The 15,622-nt window shown below is 34.0% G+C and overlaps 1 protein-coding gene across 3 annotated transcripts; it reads left to right on the top strand.

Moving 5' to 3' along the window:
- Window positions 1-6,671: 6,671 nt before the first annotated feature.
- LOC113748614 (ras GTPase-activating protein-binding protein 1-like) lies at window positions 6,672-15,615 on the top strand. 3 transcript variants are annotated; one of them, XM_027292094.1, is made up of 9 exons: window positions 6,672-6,801; window positions 9,291-9,479; window positions 11,564-11,867; window positions 11,978-12,207; window positions 12,396-12,576; window positions 12,736-12,851; window positions 12,946-13,005; window positions 15,013-15,076; window positions 15,176-15,615. In XM_027292094.1, exons 2-9 carry the CDS (start codon window positions 9,291-9,293, stop codon window positions 15,421-15,423), a joined length of 1,392 nt encoding a protein of 463 aa, XP_027147895.1. In that variant the 5' UTR covers window positions 6,672-6,801; the 3' UTR covers window positions 15,424-15,615. The 3 variants fall into 3 exon arrangements, with proteins under 3 accessions (XP_027147895.1, XP_027147894.1, XP_027147893.1); XM_027292093.1 differs by having other exon boundaries at window positions 12,943-13,005; XM_027292092.1 differs by having other exon boundaries at window positions 12,940-13,005.
- Window positions 15,616-15,622: the final 7 nt, after the last annotated feature.

The raw sequence follows: 15,622 nt of genomic DNA, 5'->3' as shown, positions 1-15,622 counted from the left end.
TACTTCTGCAATCGTGTTAGGAGAGTTTGCAAAATTTGACGATTCAAAACTGGAAAGTTTCACATCAGAATTGTAATTTAGTCAAGCATGGTTTTTTAGTTACCGATTTCCATTGAGATAAAAAAAAAAAAAAATCAACCGCAAGACAAATGGTCAAGGAGACCAAAAACAAAAAAAACAAAAATTCAACGCAAGACTTGGAAAAATATCTCATTCATGCATCTGCTGACTGAAAAGGGCTGTAATTTCAAAAATGTCAGTCTTACAATCAACTACCCACTAGGCTTAGAGATATGTATTAAAATGATGTAGAATCTTAAATATCGTTGTCATATTCATGGGAAAAAAAGGAACCAAAGTTTTCATGGTGAAAGAATTTTGCATCTTAAGATGGTTCAGGGAAAGAAGTGTAAGTGAGGGATTTTCGATTTGATTCAAGTATAGTTTTTTGTTATCAATTTCCATTGAGTTATACAAAAAAAAAAAAAAAAAATAGAAAATCAACAGGAGACAAAAAAATTTCAACGCAAGACTTGGAAAAATATCGCATTTATGCATCTGATGACTGAAAATGGCTGTAATTTCAAAAATATCAGTCTTACATTCAACTACGCACTAGTCTTAAAATGATGTAGAATCTTAAATATCGTTATCATATTCAAAAAAAAATTAAAGGAACCAAAGTTTTCATGGTGAAAGAATTTTGCATCTCAAGATACAAACAACTGGTCTTGAAATAAGTTGCAGAGAGGGATGGGTTGTGTGGTCCAATGAAAGAAGTGTAAGTGAGAGATTTCAAATTTGAGTCCTCCCACTTACACTAAAAAAAAAAGAAAAAAACTGGTATTGAAATAAGAAGATTTTTGCCTCAGAAAGGAAGCATATAACAAATTATAGGTGCATTAGCATTTTTTTTACTGTCATTTCTGTGATGTTTTGGATGACATATTGGAAGATTATCGTGTCATTTGTGCCCTAAGTAATGCTTTAGCCTGCATAGCACTTAACTTCAAAGAATCCTTGTTAAAATTTTATGTCAACATCGCAGGTGCAACAAAGAAAGGCTTAATGACAAGAAAAGTTGGTCATTAGTTCTTAGCATTTGTGGACTTGAAGGAGGCAAAGAAAAGATATTTACTAAGAGCACTTTTCGCATGGCATTGGTGGTAATAGACTTGAAATTTGTGGTGAAGTCAGGTCCTTTGATGAGGAGGGCAAAGTTTGTATACTAATCTTTGTTAAAAAGTAGTAATGATTAAATTACTACACTTTTTAAATACATCAATAATTATTTTGAATAACACATATAAGTTTAAATTTAGATTAATGGCAAGCATTCTGCACTACCCAAAAAAAAAAAAGGGTTAAGACCAAGTGCATGTTCTAGTAACTGTACCAAGATTCTGATTGAAGATCGTCCAAATTTACCTAAAATCAATCCTTTTAGAACTTTGCAGTACTCAGAAGTCACAAAATTACAGGAGCAATGCAACGAACTACATCCAAAGTACTCAGAAGTCACAAATTACACTCAAACAAACCAACTACAAAGCTCCATCCAGCAACAACAGCTCCACACGGATCACCTCCAAAATACAACTAGAATTGCGGCCGGCCTATTTAAACAGGAATGATTCAACATATTCATAGAATGTTATAATCATTAAAAGAATATGCATGTTCGTTAAAGACAAAAAATAAATCAGCAGATAAAATTAAAGATGTAGGAATACAATTATAGAAATACCATAGATGTAAGAAGAATAATACCAGTAATGTCTCAAAAAATAAATTACTTTACAAAAATTGAGTGAGTTTTTTGGCTAACCTTTGTAAAATGTGGAAGAATTGAGTTTGTTTCCAACATAATCTCATTTTTGGAAAATATTTTAAAAGTAATCTTCTTACATACCTTCGATTATAATCTACTTAATACTACATGAGGCGTGGGTTTGCAACTTAGGGATCATGGAATTTTTCTGATTTCCGAGCTTTATGTCGAACCACCATAATATTAAAAGAAAAAAAAAGGGAATCCATTCCATGATAAAAAAGTATCATGTTTTATTTTTCTTTGGAAATTATGCCAAAAGAGGAGAAAGAAAATCAAAAGAAGGAAGGAGCCGCAAACAGAAAGATAGGAAAAATGAATAACACAGATTTGACTTTACCTTCTTGCTATCAGAATAATTTTGCAAGAGCATTATTTTGGCAATAATTTTTTTGACTAATGTTATTATGGAAATAAACTCAGAAGAATTTGTTAGAATAGAAAATTTGTTGATTTTTCTGGAAAGCGTTATTGTTTTGATCATAACAGGAGCTATGGAACTCGGTTTTTGACGTACTTTATACCGTTTCGAAGCTGAGACCAAGATCTAAATTTATTATGAAGGAGTCGACACCCAGATCGTATGGAATTAGAACGGAAAAATGCACGGCAGAAACTGAAATGCAAAACGTACACAAACGGACGTCTAAAACAGGTCTGAGGGTTTTGTCTATAACTCGGAATAAATTAATCCGTTTGACCTGCAATTTTACAGGTAGATTCAGCACTTAAAAGGCTACAACGTTGAAGAAGGCCACTTAACCCAGTTTCGAGTGTAACTAGGTCAAAACTGTAAGATACTAAACCAGAATCGTAAAACAGGTGAACAAACCGCAACCTGGTGCAAACAGCATAACTCAGCCTACTTAAGTCCAAATTCAGAAATTTCAAAGGCATACGAAAGCTTAGAAACAGGTCTACATTTCATCAGAAGACTAGAACAACCAATTCTGAAGTAATCCTATCCCAAAATCACCAATTACAAGTGCAGTTCTTACATTCGGACAAAACCAGAACAGCAAGGGTATTTTCGACTTTTCTCACTCTACGCTACTCCGATTGACCTGAAATTTTACAGGCACCTATAAAATGTCATTTCCTACAACTTCCATGTTTTAAGCCAAGGCCAATTCGGCCTCTATCTAGGACCAAAATATTCGGACAGAATGAAGAACCAAGAAACCCCAATTTTCCAGATTTCATTCAAAACAGAAATCACTTGCAATCTTCCACTTTTTCCACCATCTAGCATCATTACATACCATTTCCAACCATCATATATAGCCACACAATCATGCTTATATTAAAACAGGAAAAATCCCAATAAATATAAAACTTCACTAAATCATCCACAAATCAAGATATAAACCATAATTTTTCATCTCTTAACACCACTAAGCATGAATTAAGCTTCATTAGGTGAAGGAGAGAGTTCATTCATTACTCACCTAGTAAAACAAGAGAGAGGGAGTTGCTTGTCACCTTAGCTTCCACAAACACTTCACCAATCAACTTACTAATACCAAATGAAGAGGTTTTATGGAAGGAATTCAAGATTAACCGGTTAGTTTATGAGATTGAGCAAGATTAGGACAAGGAATTGAGAGAGATTTTTCTTTCTTCCTTTGGAGAGAATTTCGGCCAAGAGAGAGAAAGAATGAGGAAGATTAAGCTTCATTTGTCTTATAAGAAGGTTGGAAAAAATAAGAATTAATTCTAGCCACAAGTTTGGTTAACACTTGGTTGAATCACAACCACACAATTTTCTCTCTCTTGTTGCATTTTGAACCACTAATTTTCGGCCAATAAGAAGCTAAGAGGGGGGAAAGATATTTTGCTCTATTAGTGGTAAACTTGCATGGCAAGTAAGTGGTGGTCAATTGGTGCGTTCAATCGGTAATGCGCGGGACCCGCCGGTTCGCGCCGTTTTTTCTTAAAACACACGTACTAGGGTTTTTACTTCCTATTCACTAATCTTATCTTATTGCTCCTAATTACATATTATTTCTCACTTAAAAGTCACTTTTAATCACCAAATTTGATCCTTTTTCCGTACCAAAATTTCATCCGGCGAAAATCACAAAAACCCTAATTTTGCTCCAATGCTGAAACCGAAGAGTGAAACCCTACTTTCTAGGCTCACTTGCACTTATTATGGAATAATTGGATAGTAGGGCTTTAAATCTTAATCCCTACATAGGGTTTTCGAAATACTCTTAAAACCAAACGTTACCGCCCAGCTAATGAATATATCAACGTAGAACGGACTGGGGCCTCACATTAAGTTTATATTAAACCCTGAAAGTTGATTGACTTTAGGATATATATACACTTGCAATAGTAATGAATTAGACCGAGGTAAATGCAGTGGAAGAAGCATTAGGCACTTTGCATATCAAGTAAAATCAAACATATTTTTATGCGTGTTTGTCATAATTCTTCACCCTTATCTAACAAAAGGAGGCGCAAAGATTCATCTGGTGATCTAAATTGTTTGATGTGCTATGACTCCTCATCGAAACCTTCTTCAATTTCTAGCCATTTGAGTAATAAAATTTATCAATAAGAAAAAACATTGATATTTGCACCCCAAAATACTCATAGATTAGTAACCAAGTCTAGAATTAGTAATCAAAAAGAGGCAAAGAACACTAACTAACCTAGTCCTTTTAATACTTTACCAATAATAAAGACTTTGTAGGATACTCTTTAGAAGATGTCCAATTATTGGTGTGATAATTGTGATTAAAAATTATTGTGTCAAAAATGAATGCTATAATCTCAACTTGCATTTCACTCATTACAGTAATAAAAATTAGCAATTTGTCCCTTTTACATTATGTGAGATTCGTCGACAGTAATAGAATCCACTTTAAAATGTTTTTCTACCCTCTATTTAATGAATGGAAAGATACCCTCATTGGAGGAAAATAAATGTCCTTTACTCATTATGCCACTTTTGGAGTGAAGTGTTCATGTGCCAAGCATGTGATAGGGAAGATAATGGAGAAATAATATGTTAGGGGAAAAAGTCAAAATTTTGGGTGAAAATGCATATATCTTTTTAGTTACGACAAAAAACCTTTTTAAATCTATATTGTATAAGTTCTAGCAAATTAAGAAATGTGAAAGAATTTTTTTGAATTACTTTTGAATTTTCTCTCACAAAATTTTGATCAAAAGTACCTTCACAATATTGAGAAGTTGATTATATGATTTTTCATAAAATTAGTCTATTAAGAAATTTAGAAGAAAAATAGGAAAAGTATAGGGTAAATTATCTTTTAGCCCCTGTGGTTTGGTGCTATACCACATAACCTTCCTATGGTTTAAAAATCTATATATAACACCTTTATAATTTGGATTAAAGTGTCACCGTTAATTTTTCCGCTAAAACTAATAGTTACTAGTAAAAAGTCAAAGTCAAACTAATAAATTGACAAATTTACTCTTTTATTACTTCTTTTTTCCCTTCATACATAAAAAAAGAAGAAATTGAAATAAAAAATAGAAAAAAAAGGACTTGAAAATACCATTAAAGACTTGGTTTAAAAACCTATAGTGATATTTGTAGTCAGAAAAGATTTGATGTCTTTTGTTCCATATTTATTTTATATTTTCCTTCCATGTTTTTTGTTTATTATTTATTTATTATTTATTTCTCTTTCATCCCTTTAGTATTTGGAGAAAATTAAGATTTTGTAGGCCAAAGTATAAGTTTCCAAAATATCTCTTTTCTTCCCCCCAGAAAAGAGAGAGAGAGAGAGAGAGAGAGAGAAAAGTAAAAAAGAAAATCAAGTAATAAAAGGGTGAATTTGTCAATTTATTAGTTTGACTTTGTTTTTTTACTAACTATTGATCGCTAGTTTTAATGGAAAAACTAATGGTGATAATTTAATGCAAACCATGAGGGAGTTAAATATATTGGTTTTTAAATTATAGGATGGTTATGTGGTAAAACACCAAACTATAAAGGGGTAAAAGGTAATTTACCAAAACTATACAAAAATTTACTGATTAATTTAGATAAATTTAGAGAATGAAACTGCTAGTTACATAAAGAAAAAGCAAAAGATGGCACATCTCAGAGTCAAGGAGCAAAATTTAAATTGATTATTATAAATAGACAATTATCCAAGTTAATTTTGGCATAAAAGTCACTAGTGGTACATATGGTAAATTGCCTATTAATCTCACTCGAAGGGGGAAAGGTACAACTCCAATCAAAATTGAAGGAGGTATACTACATTTATATTAGTTAACGCGAGTGTTAAATTTATATGATTAGATTTTCTTTGAAACCAAAACGCAAAATTACATTTTCAAATTTGGGGAAGAGATATTTTTTCATGAATAATTCATTTAAATATATTTACGTAACATTTTAATAACTAGTTGGTCGGTACAGTTGTTAATATTGTATTTTCATATCTCACCCTTGAGCAATTATATTGTCCTACATTTATTGTAAATAGTTTAATGATTATAAAAAATATGAAAATCTCACAAATAAATTATTATTCCCATATTTTTTTCTTTAAATTAGTAAACGTATTCCTACTAAATTATTTCTACATAAAAAAAAAGAAGTCTTTAAACAAATTATGTCAAAAAAATAAATTATTAATAAAAGTTCAAATGTCACTAGAAGTGTCCTTAAAATGATTAGATCCTTTCAAACTTGGGACTTAAGAAAAACAAATAAATTTAATATAATACTTAACTAACAATTAAGAGACCAAAAAGGCAAAAGAGAACATTTACGAAATTGTAGTGAAAGCGTGACATATCTGCCTTTTTTTTTTATTATTAGTACAAATGAATCCTTAAATCTCTGCTCTTTTCGCCTTTTGTTCTGTTCTGTTCTGTTCTATTTGCTGCGTTCACTTTTGTTCTTCCTGTTTTCTTCTTCTTCGTCACTTTCACAGATCTCGCGCCCTCCAATCTCCATTTCAATCAATCATCTACGGGTATCACTCCCTCAATTTCTATTTTAAATTTATGGAATTTACTTTAATCAATAAGATAAAGTTCACTTTTTCTTTTTAGTGCGCCTATGAGTAGCCGAGTAGGATTGATCGCTTTGTCAATTTTCAGCTGATTAATTAATGGCTTTGTTCTTCATTTTGGAATAATTTAGTTCTGGGCTTCTTTTATTGTGTCAGAATTTTTTCTTGGGCGTCATTTGAATGTTGAAATATTGTGGGGGGTTTGGGATCAGAAAGTTGATTGCTTTGATCGGATCAGCAGGTTATTTGATTCTTTTTTTATGTGATTAATTAATGATGAATACTGTTTTAGGATTGTGAAATTATACGCTTTAACTGCTTAATTGACTTGTGGAGTGCACGTGTTTGCTTTATTTCTCCATTGATGACTGGAAATTTTCCTGTTCTGCAATATATGTGAATGGGATTTTATGGGGTTTTCCTTTGATTTTCGATTTTTGGTTGTTTTTTAGAGATTAATTCCCCGGTCATTTCCTGTCCCTTTAGCCCCTTGGTCTAAGTCCAATACTTGTTTAGCTTTCTAATGTTTTCTGGGGCATTTTGGATATTGTGATTTTTATTTAACCAGGATAATTATTGGCAATTTTTTCCCTTTTTTCCCTGATGTTCTTTATATGGAATGGAAAAATTCGGCCGTGGTGAAGTGTCACAAGCAAAAAGGGTACTTTTTGAATTTTGTGGAGCTGGAACTGTTTGTGCTTTTTTTTTTTTTTGCACCTCTTAATCTAGTTTGAACTTGGGTATTAGTTTGAATTCTTAAATTTATCCAATCTTTCGTTTGTTGCATTGTGAATTAGATTCAAAAATTTTTTGTTTTGGTTCCGCATTAGAGCTCAGCTTGCTGTGTTGCAATTGGGGTAAATGGTAGCCTGTTTCTGCATAATTAGAAAGTGTATTTCTATCATCCTTCTCTTTCTTCCTCCTCCTCCTCCTCCTCGTCTTCTTCTTCTTGTTCCTTAATATTATTTCCTGTTCAAACAGTAGAAATGCTCATAGGTGACCTGGAGTGGAGTCTTCTGGTGAGTTTTCTTTGGGGGAATATTTCTTGGGGGGGGGGGAGAGGGGGAGGAGGATGATCTGAGATATTTGGATGCTGTTTTGTTGGAACCATGCACTTGACATGTCAAACTTGGATAAGTTACAAAAGTTTTAAAGGAATGTGGAATGAACAAAGTACTAGAATGGGTAAAGATACAGTTTCTAGTATTTGAAAGCCTATAATTTGTTTAACTAAATACATTGAAAATGATGGATTCCTTGTGTGCTGGATGCTATCCTTTTCCAAAATCTTCAATTTCCTTACCATGGTTGTAGCCTCAATGAACTGCTAATTTCGATTGTCAAGGGTTCAGGCAGATGTCAGAAATTGTTAGAACAGCCCATTCTGTTTCACCATAAGATTTTATTCCATACAATGGTCTGGATAGTTTATGCAGAAAGCCATTTTTATTACATTTACTGGCTAGCATATTTTTCGTAAAAGAACTGTTAGCATATGTGCAGTACTGTCATGAAAACCATATTATGTGCTGGTTTCTCACAGTATATACAGTTTAGTGAAATTTGAAAACCAGCCCTAAATTGATCAAATTTACCTGCTACCGGGTTAAAGTAGATTTTATATATATATTTTTTTCTTCTGAAATAAATTCTGATTTTATTGTCTTTTTTCTGTTCTGTAGTTGGTGTCGAAGGTTTGGAACTTGATATTAGGATATCTTCAAATGAATTTTCTTTATACATTTAATATTTTGACCTGAGGTTCCGTTTGATAAAACTGAATCTGAATTCTGAAATTTGAATACTGAAACAATTAATTTGCTGAATTTTAAGTACTGAAAAGAAATATATGAATGTCTGAATTTTAGTGTTAAACTTATTTATACTATTTGATAAATAATTATAACTGAATGCTTAATAAGTTTAATTTGACAATTTTGCCCTTATATCTTTTCATTCAAAAAAGAAATAGAACCTATGATTTAATTAGTTTAAAATTGTTAGGTATGAAAATGATAATATTTATTTTTAAATCAAATTAATATAAAAAATGAAATATATTATATGAGGAGTATGGAAAAGATGTGAAAGTCATTAAAAAGGGATAAAAGAGAAACAGAAAACCGTTATATAGAGAATATCAGATTATTTAATTAGATAAGAATTTTGAACATAATTAACAAACAAGGGTAGATTTGGTAGATAAGATAAGATAGTTGAAGTAATTCTCTTGATTCTTATTAGAATTAAGCATTCAGTTAGGATTCTTGTACTGAAAAAAATACACACAAGTTCAGCACTGCTTAACAAGTTCAGCAGATGGATTTTTATTTATCAAACACTCAAAACATCTGAATGTCTGAAAAGGTTTAGTTTCAACACTTTTTTATGTTATCAAACAAACCCTGAGTCTGAATACTTTTGTTGGACTTTTGTTGATTTGGGGGCAGATGGCAATGCAGTCAGCTAGTGCTGCTGCTCCTCTCCCTACTGCTCAGGTAGTAGGTAATGCTTTTGTGGATCAGTATTACCATATCCTTCACCGATCTCCAGAGCTTGTCTACAAATTCTATCAAGATTCAAGTGTACTGAGTCGCCCAGATTCGAATGGCATGATGACTTCTGTGTCCACCATGCAAGTATGTCTTTCACTTTTTTATTTTCTGTACCTCTTGATTTTCTGTTTGGAAGCTTCCTTTCTGTTGGACATTATATAGGGCATTAGAGATTCTTAAGTGAAAATTTCAGTTCTTGGATTGCGTTAAATTACTATGCCACTGAATTTATGGTGTGCAATTGCCAGGTGCTTGCCTGGTCACTGTTAAATTATTGAACATAGGTATAACATCTAGGCACTGTTAAATGAATTCTGCAGATCTTGGATTATGTGGCATGGAAGTACCCAATTTTCGCTATATACAGTTTGATATTGGTTTCGATTTGCTTGATAGTGGTTTAAGCTTAAAGGAAGCGCCAAATAGCAAGATCCTCTTGCTTACTGATTAAAGTCCTTATCTTCACATGCGCGCGCGCGCACATATTTATATGCATGTATATATATGTATATGTATGTATATGTATGTTTCTATATGTATGTATGTATGCGTATTTTGCTTTTTGGTTTGTTTCCTACATTTGGTGGATACAAAACGGGTTGCTTTTACTCACTGGTCTTTATTACATATTCACGTACCAAAGTTCATGCTGTAATTCTTATGCTTAACTATAAGCCAGCAGTTCTAAGAGATGCATGAAATGATATTCTCAAAGTTGGAAACTAGTCATGACCTGCTTTTCATTCATTTGCACATGTTTCCTACTGGGTAAACTGTCCCTGGACAATGCCCAAGTTATAACAAATTCGAGTACTTTTCTTCTTCGTAATTATTGAAAGTCAAACAAACAAGTTCTCATATTTATATGTTTTGATTTTGCTTCTAGTGCCTTTTATACTTTGGAAAGGAGAATTGGCACTACCTAAATAGATTATTGCAACTTGTATGACTAGTTATGCATAACGATCTAGTATATGAGAATCCAAATTTTAGGATTGCGATTGAAGCACTATACCTTTGAGCCATTTTTGGTCATCTTCTCTTGAAAAGCCTTTGCTCGACAGTGCTTTACTCTGTTGAAGTGCTTTTTATCACTATCAATTTAAGTTCCTTGACATACCTCTTTGAATAGCTTGTTGCATGAATCTGTATTGTCTTAGAGGATATTTTTGTCTGAACCTCTTGCGGATTCATCTGTTCATTTTTATCTCTCTGTCTTTCTCAGCTGATTATACTGCAACTCCTTACTAGCTCTGAGACTAAAATGAGGCAGTTGATTATTTAGAAGTGAAATCTGAATCCAACAATGAGTTTGGGAACAAAAAGGGGGAACCTAGGAACAGAGATATGGTGCACTAAAGCACATGCCTAGTAGCTAAAGAATCACTACTTCGGATGGCTGGTTTGAAATGACATCTGAAAATTGAATCCTATTTTCTTTTGGGCTGTGTGCGTGTCTTCTCTAGGGGAAAATCTGTGGACAAGGAAAAGGGGAGTTGGAAAGGAAAATGTATAGTTTTGGTGATCCCTTTCAACAAATGCAAGGAAGTGTTGCAGCTTTGGACATGCTAATCTTGGTTGATGTCCTTTATTGCCTGCTTCATTATTTACCCTTGCATACAATGACCCGTCTTTTTGGAAGTTAATTGAATTGGCAATTGAACCGATAGCGAGAATTTGGTCTTTATATGTATCAAACATTTAATGAATTTGATGGACTCTAGGAGATTCGACTTGAGAAGACATAAAGCATAGCTTGGGTTATACAATTGGAATTTCATGAATGATTGCATTTTTTGTCAAATGTTTTGGTTGTTGAATCTATGTTTTGAATTGTAAGGGAAAGTTAATTGAAGCATTAGAAGTTCTGTGAGTTGGATCTACTTATTTGGGCTTCTTATACTCTCTAAGGGCATAGTTTTAGTTGTTGTTGAGCACATTTTTAAATGTATTGTTTATTCGACTTTCATAAAACCTCTAAGTCAGTGGTTCATCTTTGTGATGAACAGGCCAATCTTCATTTCAGGAGTGAAATGAAAATATCTAGTTCGATGAGCATTTCTTGCTATATTTTCTTTAACACTGATGAAGTTGAACAGAAATGTGCAGTAGTTTTAGTGTCTCTTATGATCATTTTCTCAAACTTGAAAGTTGCCAATTTGGATTAGGCCATTAACGACAAGATTCAGTCATTTGATTACAAGAACTACAGCGCTGAGATTAAAACTGCAGATGCCCAGGACTCTTACCAGGGAGGTGTAATAGTTTTGGTGACAGGATGCTTAACTGGAACTGACAATGTGAGAAGGAAATTCACGCAGACGTTCTTTTTAGCCCCACAAGAGAAAGGCTATTTTGTCTTGAATGATGTTTTCAGATACATTGAGGAGTTTGAAGCATCCGAGGTTAATTCTGCACTGCCAAATGGTGCGGCTGAACTTCCTTCAACAGTAACCTTGGCTTCAGATCCAGGTTTACTATTGCTTTCATCTAATTCAAGATATGAGTATGAAGTTGAAGCAATTTACTACATATTTGAAGAATTAGATTGCTGACTTCATTGCCACTGGTCTTGTTTCCAGAGCCTTGTCCTGCTTCTGATCATTCTGCTTTCGATTCTACCACTGCTTTAGAAGCTGAGGACACCCAAAATGGAGCAGAAGTCTATGACCCTTCTGACAGTGAAACTGGTTCTGTTGTTGAAGAGGTGGTTAATGAACCTCAATCTAAGTCTACTCCAATTGAGACAGTTATGGTCATTGGTTCAGATCTTTCTGCCACCCCAGAGGAGAAGAAATCTTATGCCTCAATTGTGCGTTTGCTTTAAGTATACTCATCCTTGTTCAAATAATCTTTCATCACTACATGTTTCTCACTTTTTTTTTTGTTTTTTTTTTTGCCACCTTGTGGGGCCGGGGGTGGGTTTGTGTGTAGGGATTCCATGGGGGAAAGTATTTTAACATGCTGTGGTACTCATTCTTTAAGACATGTTGCTCTTAGGTCAAAGTTCCCAAGGCAACCCCACGTTCTACTCCAGTATATGTTCCTACAAGTAGTGCACGATCAGTACCTGCAAATGTGAATCAACAGGCGCGTTCTCCAGAACAAACTTCCCCTGAGCCACATGCCTCAGCTCCTGCTGTTGAAAGTGGTCCTGAAAGTAGCAATGTTCACGAAGAAGGTACCTATTCAGTGTGTAAGAGATCATAATGAAGGTTTCGTTAATTCTGATCACGCTGAGAGGACTTGTCAGCACAAATTCTTTATGTGGTAACTTGCAATAATGATGCGGTTGTAACTTCCAGTTGGATTGTGTGGTTTGTGTACCTTGGAATTGTAGGTTATTCCATATATGTGCGGAACTTGGCTTTAAATGCAACTCCTCAGCACCTTGAGGAGGAATTCAAAAAATTTGGGGCAATCAAGTGTGATGGGATTCAAGTCAGAAGTAATAAGGTGTGGTTATGAACTTTTTTGGGGCATTTTACTTGATGCCATTACTTTCTTTTGCTTTTGTGAACTTTGTTTTATTTTTTATTTCAAGCAGCAGGGATCTTGTTTTGGGTTCGTGGAATTTGAATCTTTGGAGTCCATGCAAAATGCAATCAAAGTAAGATTTCTTTGGTGTAATTTCTTCATTACAAGTAACTCAATTTTTCCATTCAGTACTGCATACCAGCAACTTGTCCTGATTGACTTTCATCCTTTTGAGCTTATGATTTTTTCATTGTCAAATGTTTGTGGGCAGTGTTGGTGTCTGCTTCTAGTCAATTTCTTAATACTTTATGTGGGTATTCTCATTGGACAAATAAAACTCCTACACCATTTTATATTCGTTAATCTTCTTGATAAATCGTCATAAATGCTTAATGATTTAGCCAATGTATTATTCGTTTGCAGTATCAGTGTATATACACGGACACATATATATATACATATATACATGTACATATATATACATATATACATATACACATTTACATATATACATATATGTATGTATGTACTTGCGTGTGTAATATATGTATACATTGGTTCAGCTTACCTTGTACCTTTAATTTTCAGGATTAGACGCATCCATTTTCATAATATGTGGGAACAATTTCCTTACTAAAATGAAGCAATGATGTTTTATGCTTTTTGCAATTGCACCCTCAACTGTATTTTGGCTTTCAAACCCAACACTACATTACTGTTCCAAATGGGCTCAGTCTGCGCTGTATGAAAATTGAAAAATGATATAAGCAATCAACAATGAGCGCAAGGACATTACTCAATACGGATAAGAGTAAGTTGGGGCTCAAGTGAGTATTTGGAGAACTTTTGTCAACATCTGCTGGTTTATGTTTAGTTCTGTTAAACTGAAAACTCAACACAGTAATAGACATATTGCAGTTTTAGGTGCCAATTGAAAAAATGCAATAGAGTTTGAGGGTATAATATAATAAACTCCTTTAATTTAATAATTTGTTACTGAAGACAACCTACATCAATTGTTGTACTTCTACTGACTATGAATTGTAATGCTTGATGGGTGCAATATTATAAAAAATGACCATACTTTGCAGGTTGATAGATAGGTTGGAAATGCTGAGTCTGTAGCTTTTGTTGCTTGTATGTGGCTTGACCAATTTCCTCTATTCTCTTCATTATGATGATGTGTTTGTTTATCTTGCTTATTGTTAACTATGATGAGCAGCATTATAATTTGTGGTGCATGTCCATTTTCCCCTGCATTCCAACCCATTTTTCACTTTTCTGCTTTATGCTCTATGTGATCGTTAATCTTCATATCCACGGTTGCCATGCGGATCACACTGTGATCACAAAATTACTGTCTGAGGACCATTACAAGCAAATCTTAGGTAGTAGAGTAATGAGGGGCATACTGCAGGGCTGATTGTGGGTATTCTGCTTCTAAAATTCATCCAACATAATATGCTAGTGGCAATAGCATAGAAATTAAAATGATTACATGTCCCTTTACAGTGGCCTTCCTTGCTATGCTGAGGTAAAGAGTGTAGTTGGCTTTTTTGCTTTAAAGTCACATTAATGTCTTTTGGAAATTTTCAGTGTTTAACTCTGTGTTGCTATTTTATTTGTTTCCTGCAACTTGTCTCGTATGTGGACCTACAAACCTCTTCGACTATATTCACCTGAAATTAGGGAAAGAGAATTAATAGACAAGGCGAAATAGGTATTAAGGACTAGTACCTGCCCTGTTTTATTTTTTATTTTTTTAATTACATTTGGGGCATGCATGAGTTTACTGATTGTTAATGCTGTGCCCTGACTTTGTCTTGTGCTCAAATGTATCTGATCGTTTTTTTACTTTAATAGGAATTTGGTTTTATAATTATCTTTACTTTTACACTTTCTTTTAGCTCGACTGCTGCTTGTATACTGTGTTATTCACACAATTAATGTTAACTTAGCTTCCCAAAAATTGACCAAGAAAAGATATATAATGGAAAAGAAAGAAGATATTCTAGAATTGTTCGGTTTATCACTACTTTGGCATTATCCACTGTTTTCTTAGTTTCTTTGTTGTAAAAATTATGTTTTATGCACAACTATTTAACTTGCACATGTTTTCAACCAAAAATCAACTTTATAGGCATCACCAGTAAGCATTGGAGGCCGTCAAGCCGTGGTTGAAGAAAAGAGAACCAACACGCGAGGTAAGTGGAAATTGTTTTATCCATACAGAGTCTGATTTTCAGTCAGGAGGACTAAGTACAGTCCCTTAAGTATGAGACATGTTGCTATTTACTTGGCAGTTGTAAGCAGTGGACGGGCGAGGTATCCTTCCACTAGGGGTGGGTTTCGAAGTGATAGCTTCAGGGGTCGTGGTAGCTTTGGTGGTGGCCGGGGTTATGGCAGGAGTGAGTTCAGAAATCAGGGTGAGTTTTCCAGCAGACCTAAAGCCTCTGGTGCGCGCAATGTAGAGACTTACCAACGGGTAGAACAAAGTGGAAGTGGGAGATTTAATCGTCAAGGTGCTAACAAGGGTGCTATTTCTGCATAGGAGTTGGAGAAACAACTCTTTTTTCTTTTTTTAACTGTGAAGAGGCATTCCCCCCCCCCCCCCCCTTCTCTTTCTTCTAGGTAGCTTAAATGCGATCTCTTGTAACTTTCTGATCACTGCCAATTTATCCTCTAAACGTTTCCCCATGAGGAACTGTGTCGAAGGGTAAACTTTTGCTTATTACGGTTTTGGGCTAGAT

The sequence above is a fragment of the Coffea eugenioides genome, chromosome 10, assembly GCF_003713205.1.
Source record: "Coffea eugenioides isolate CCC68of chromosome 10, Ceug_1.0, whole genome shotgun sequence".
NCBI lineage: Eukaryota > Viridiplantae > Streptophyta > Magnoliopsida > Gentianales > Rubiaceae > Coffea > Coffea eugenioides.
Note: the sequence above shows the minus strand (reverse complement) of the source record. Positions and strands in the feature narration are given on the sequence as shown.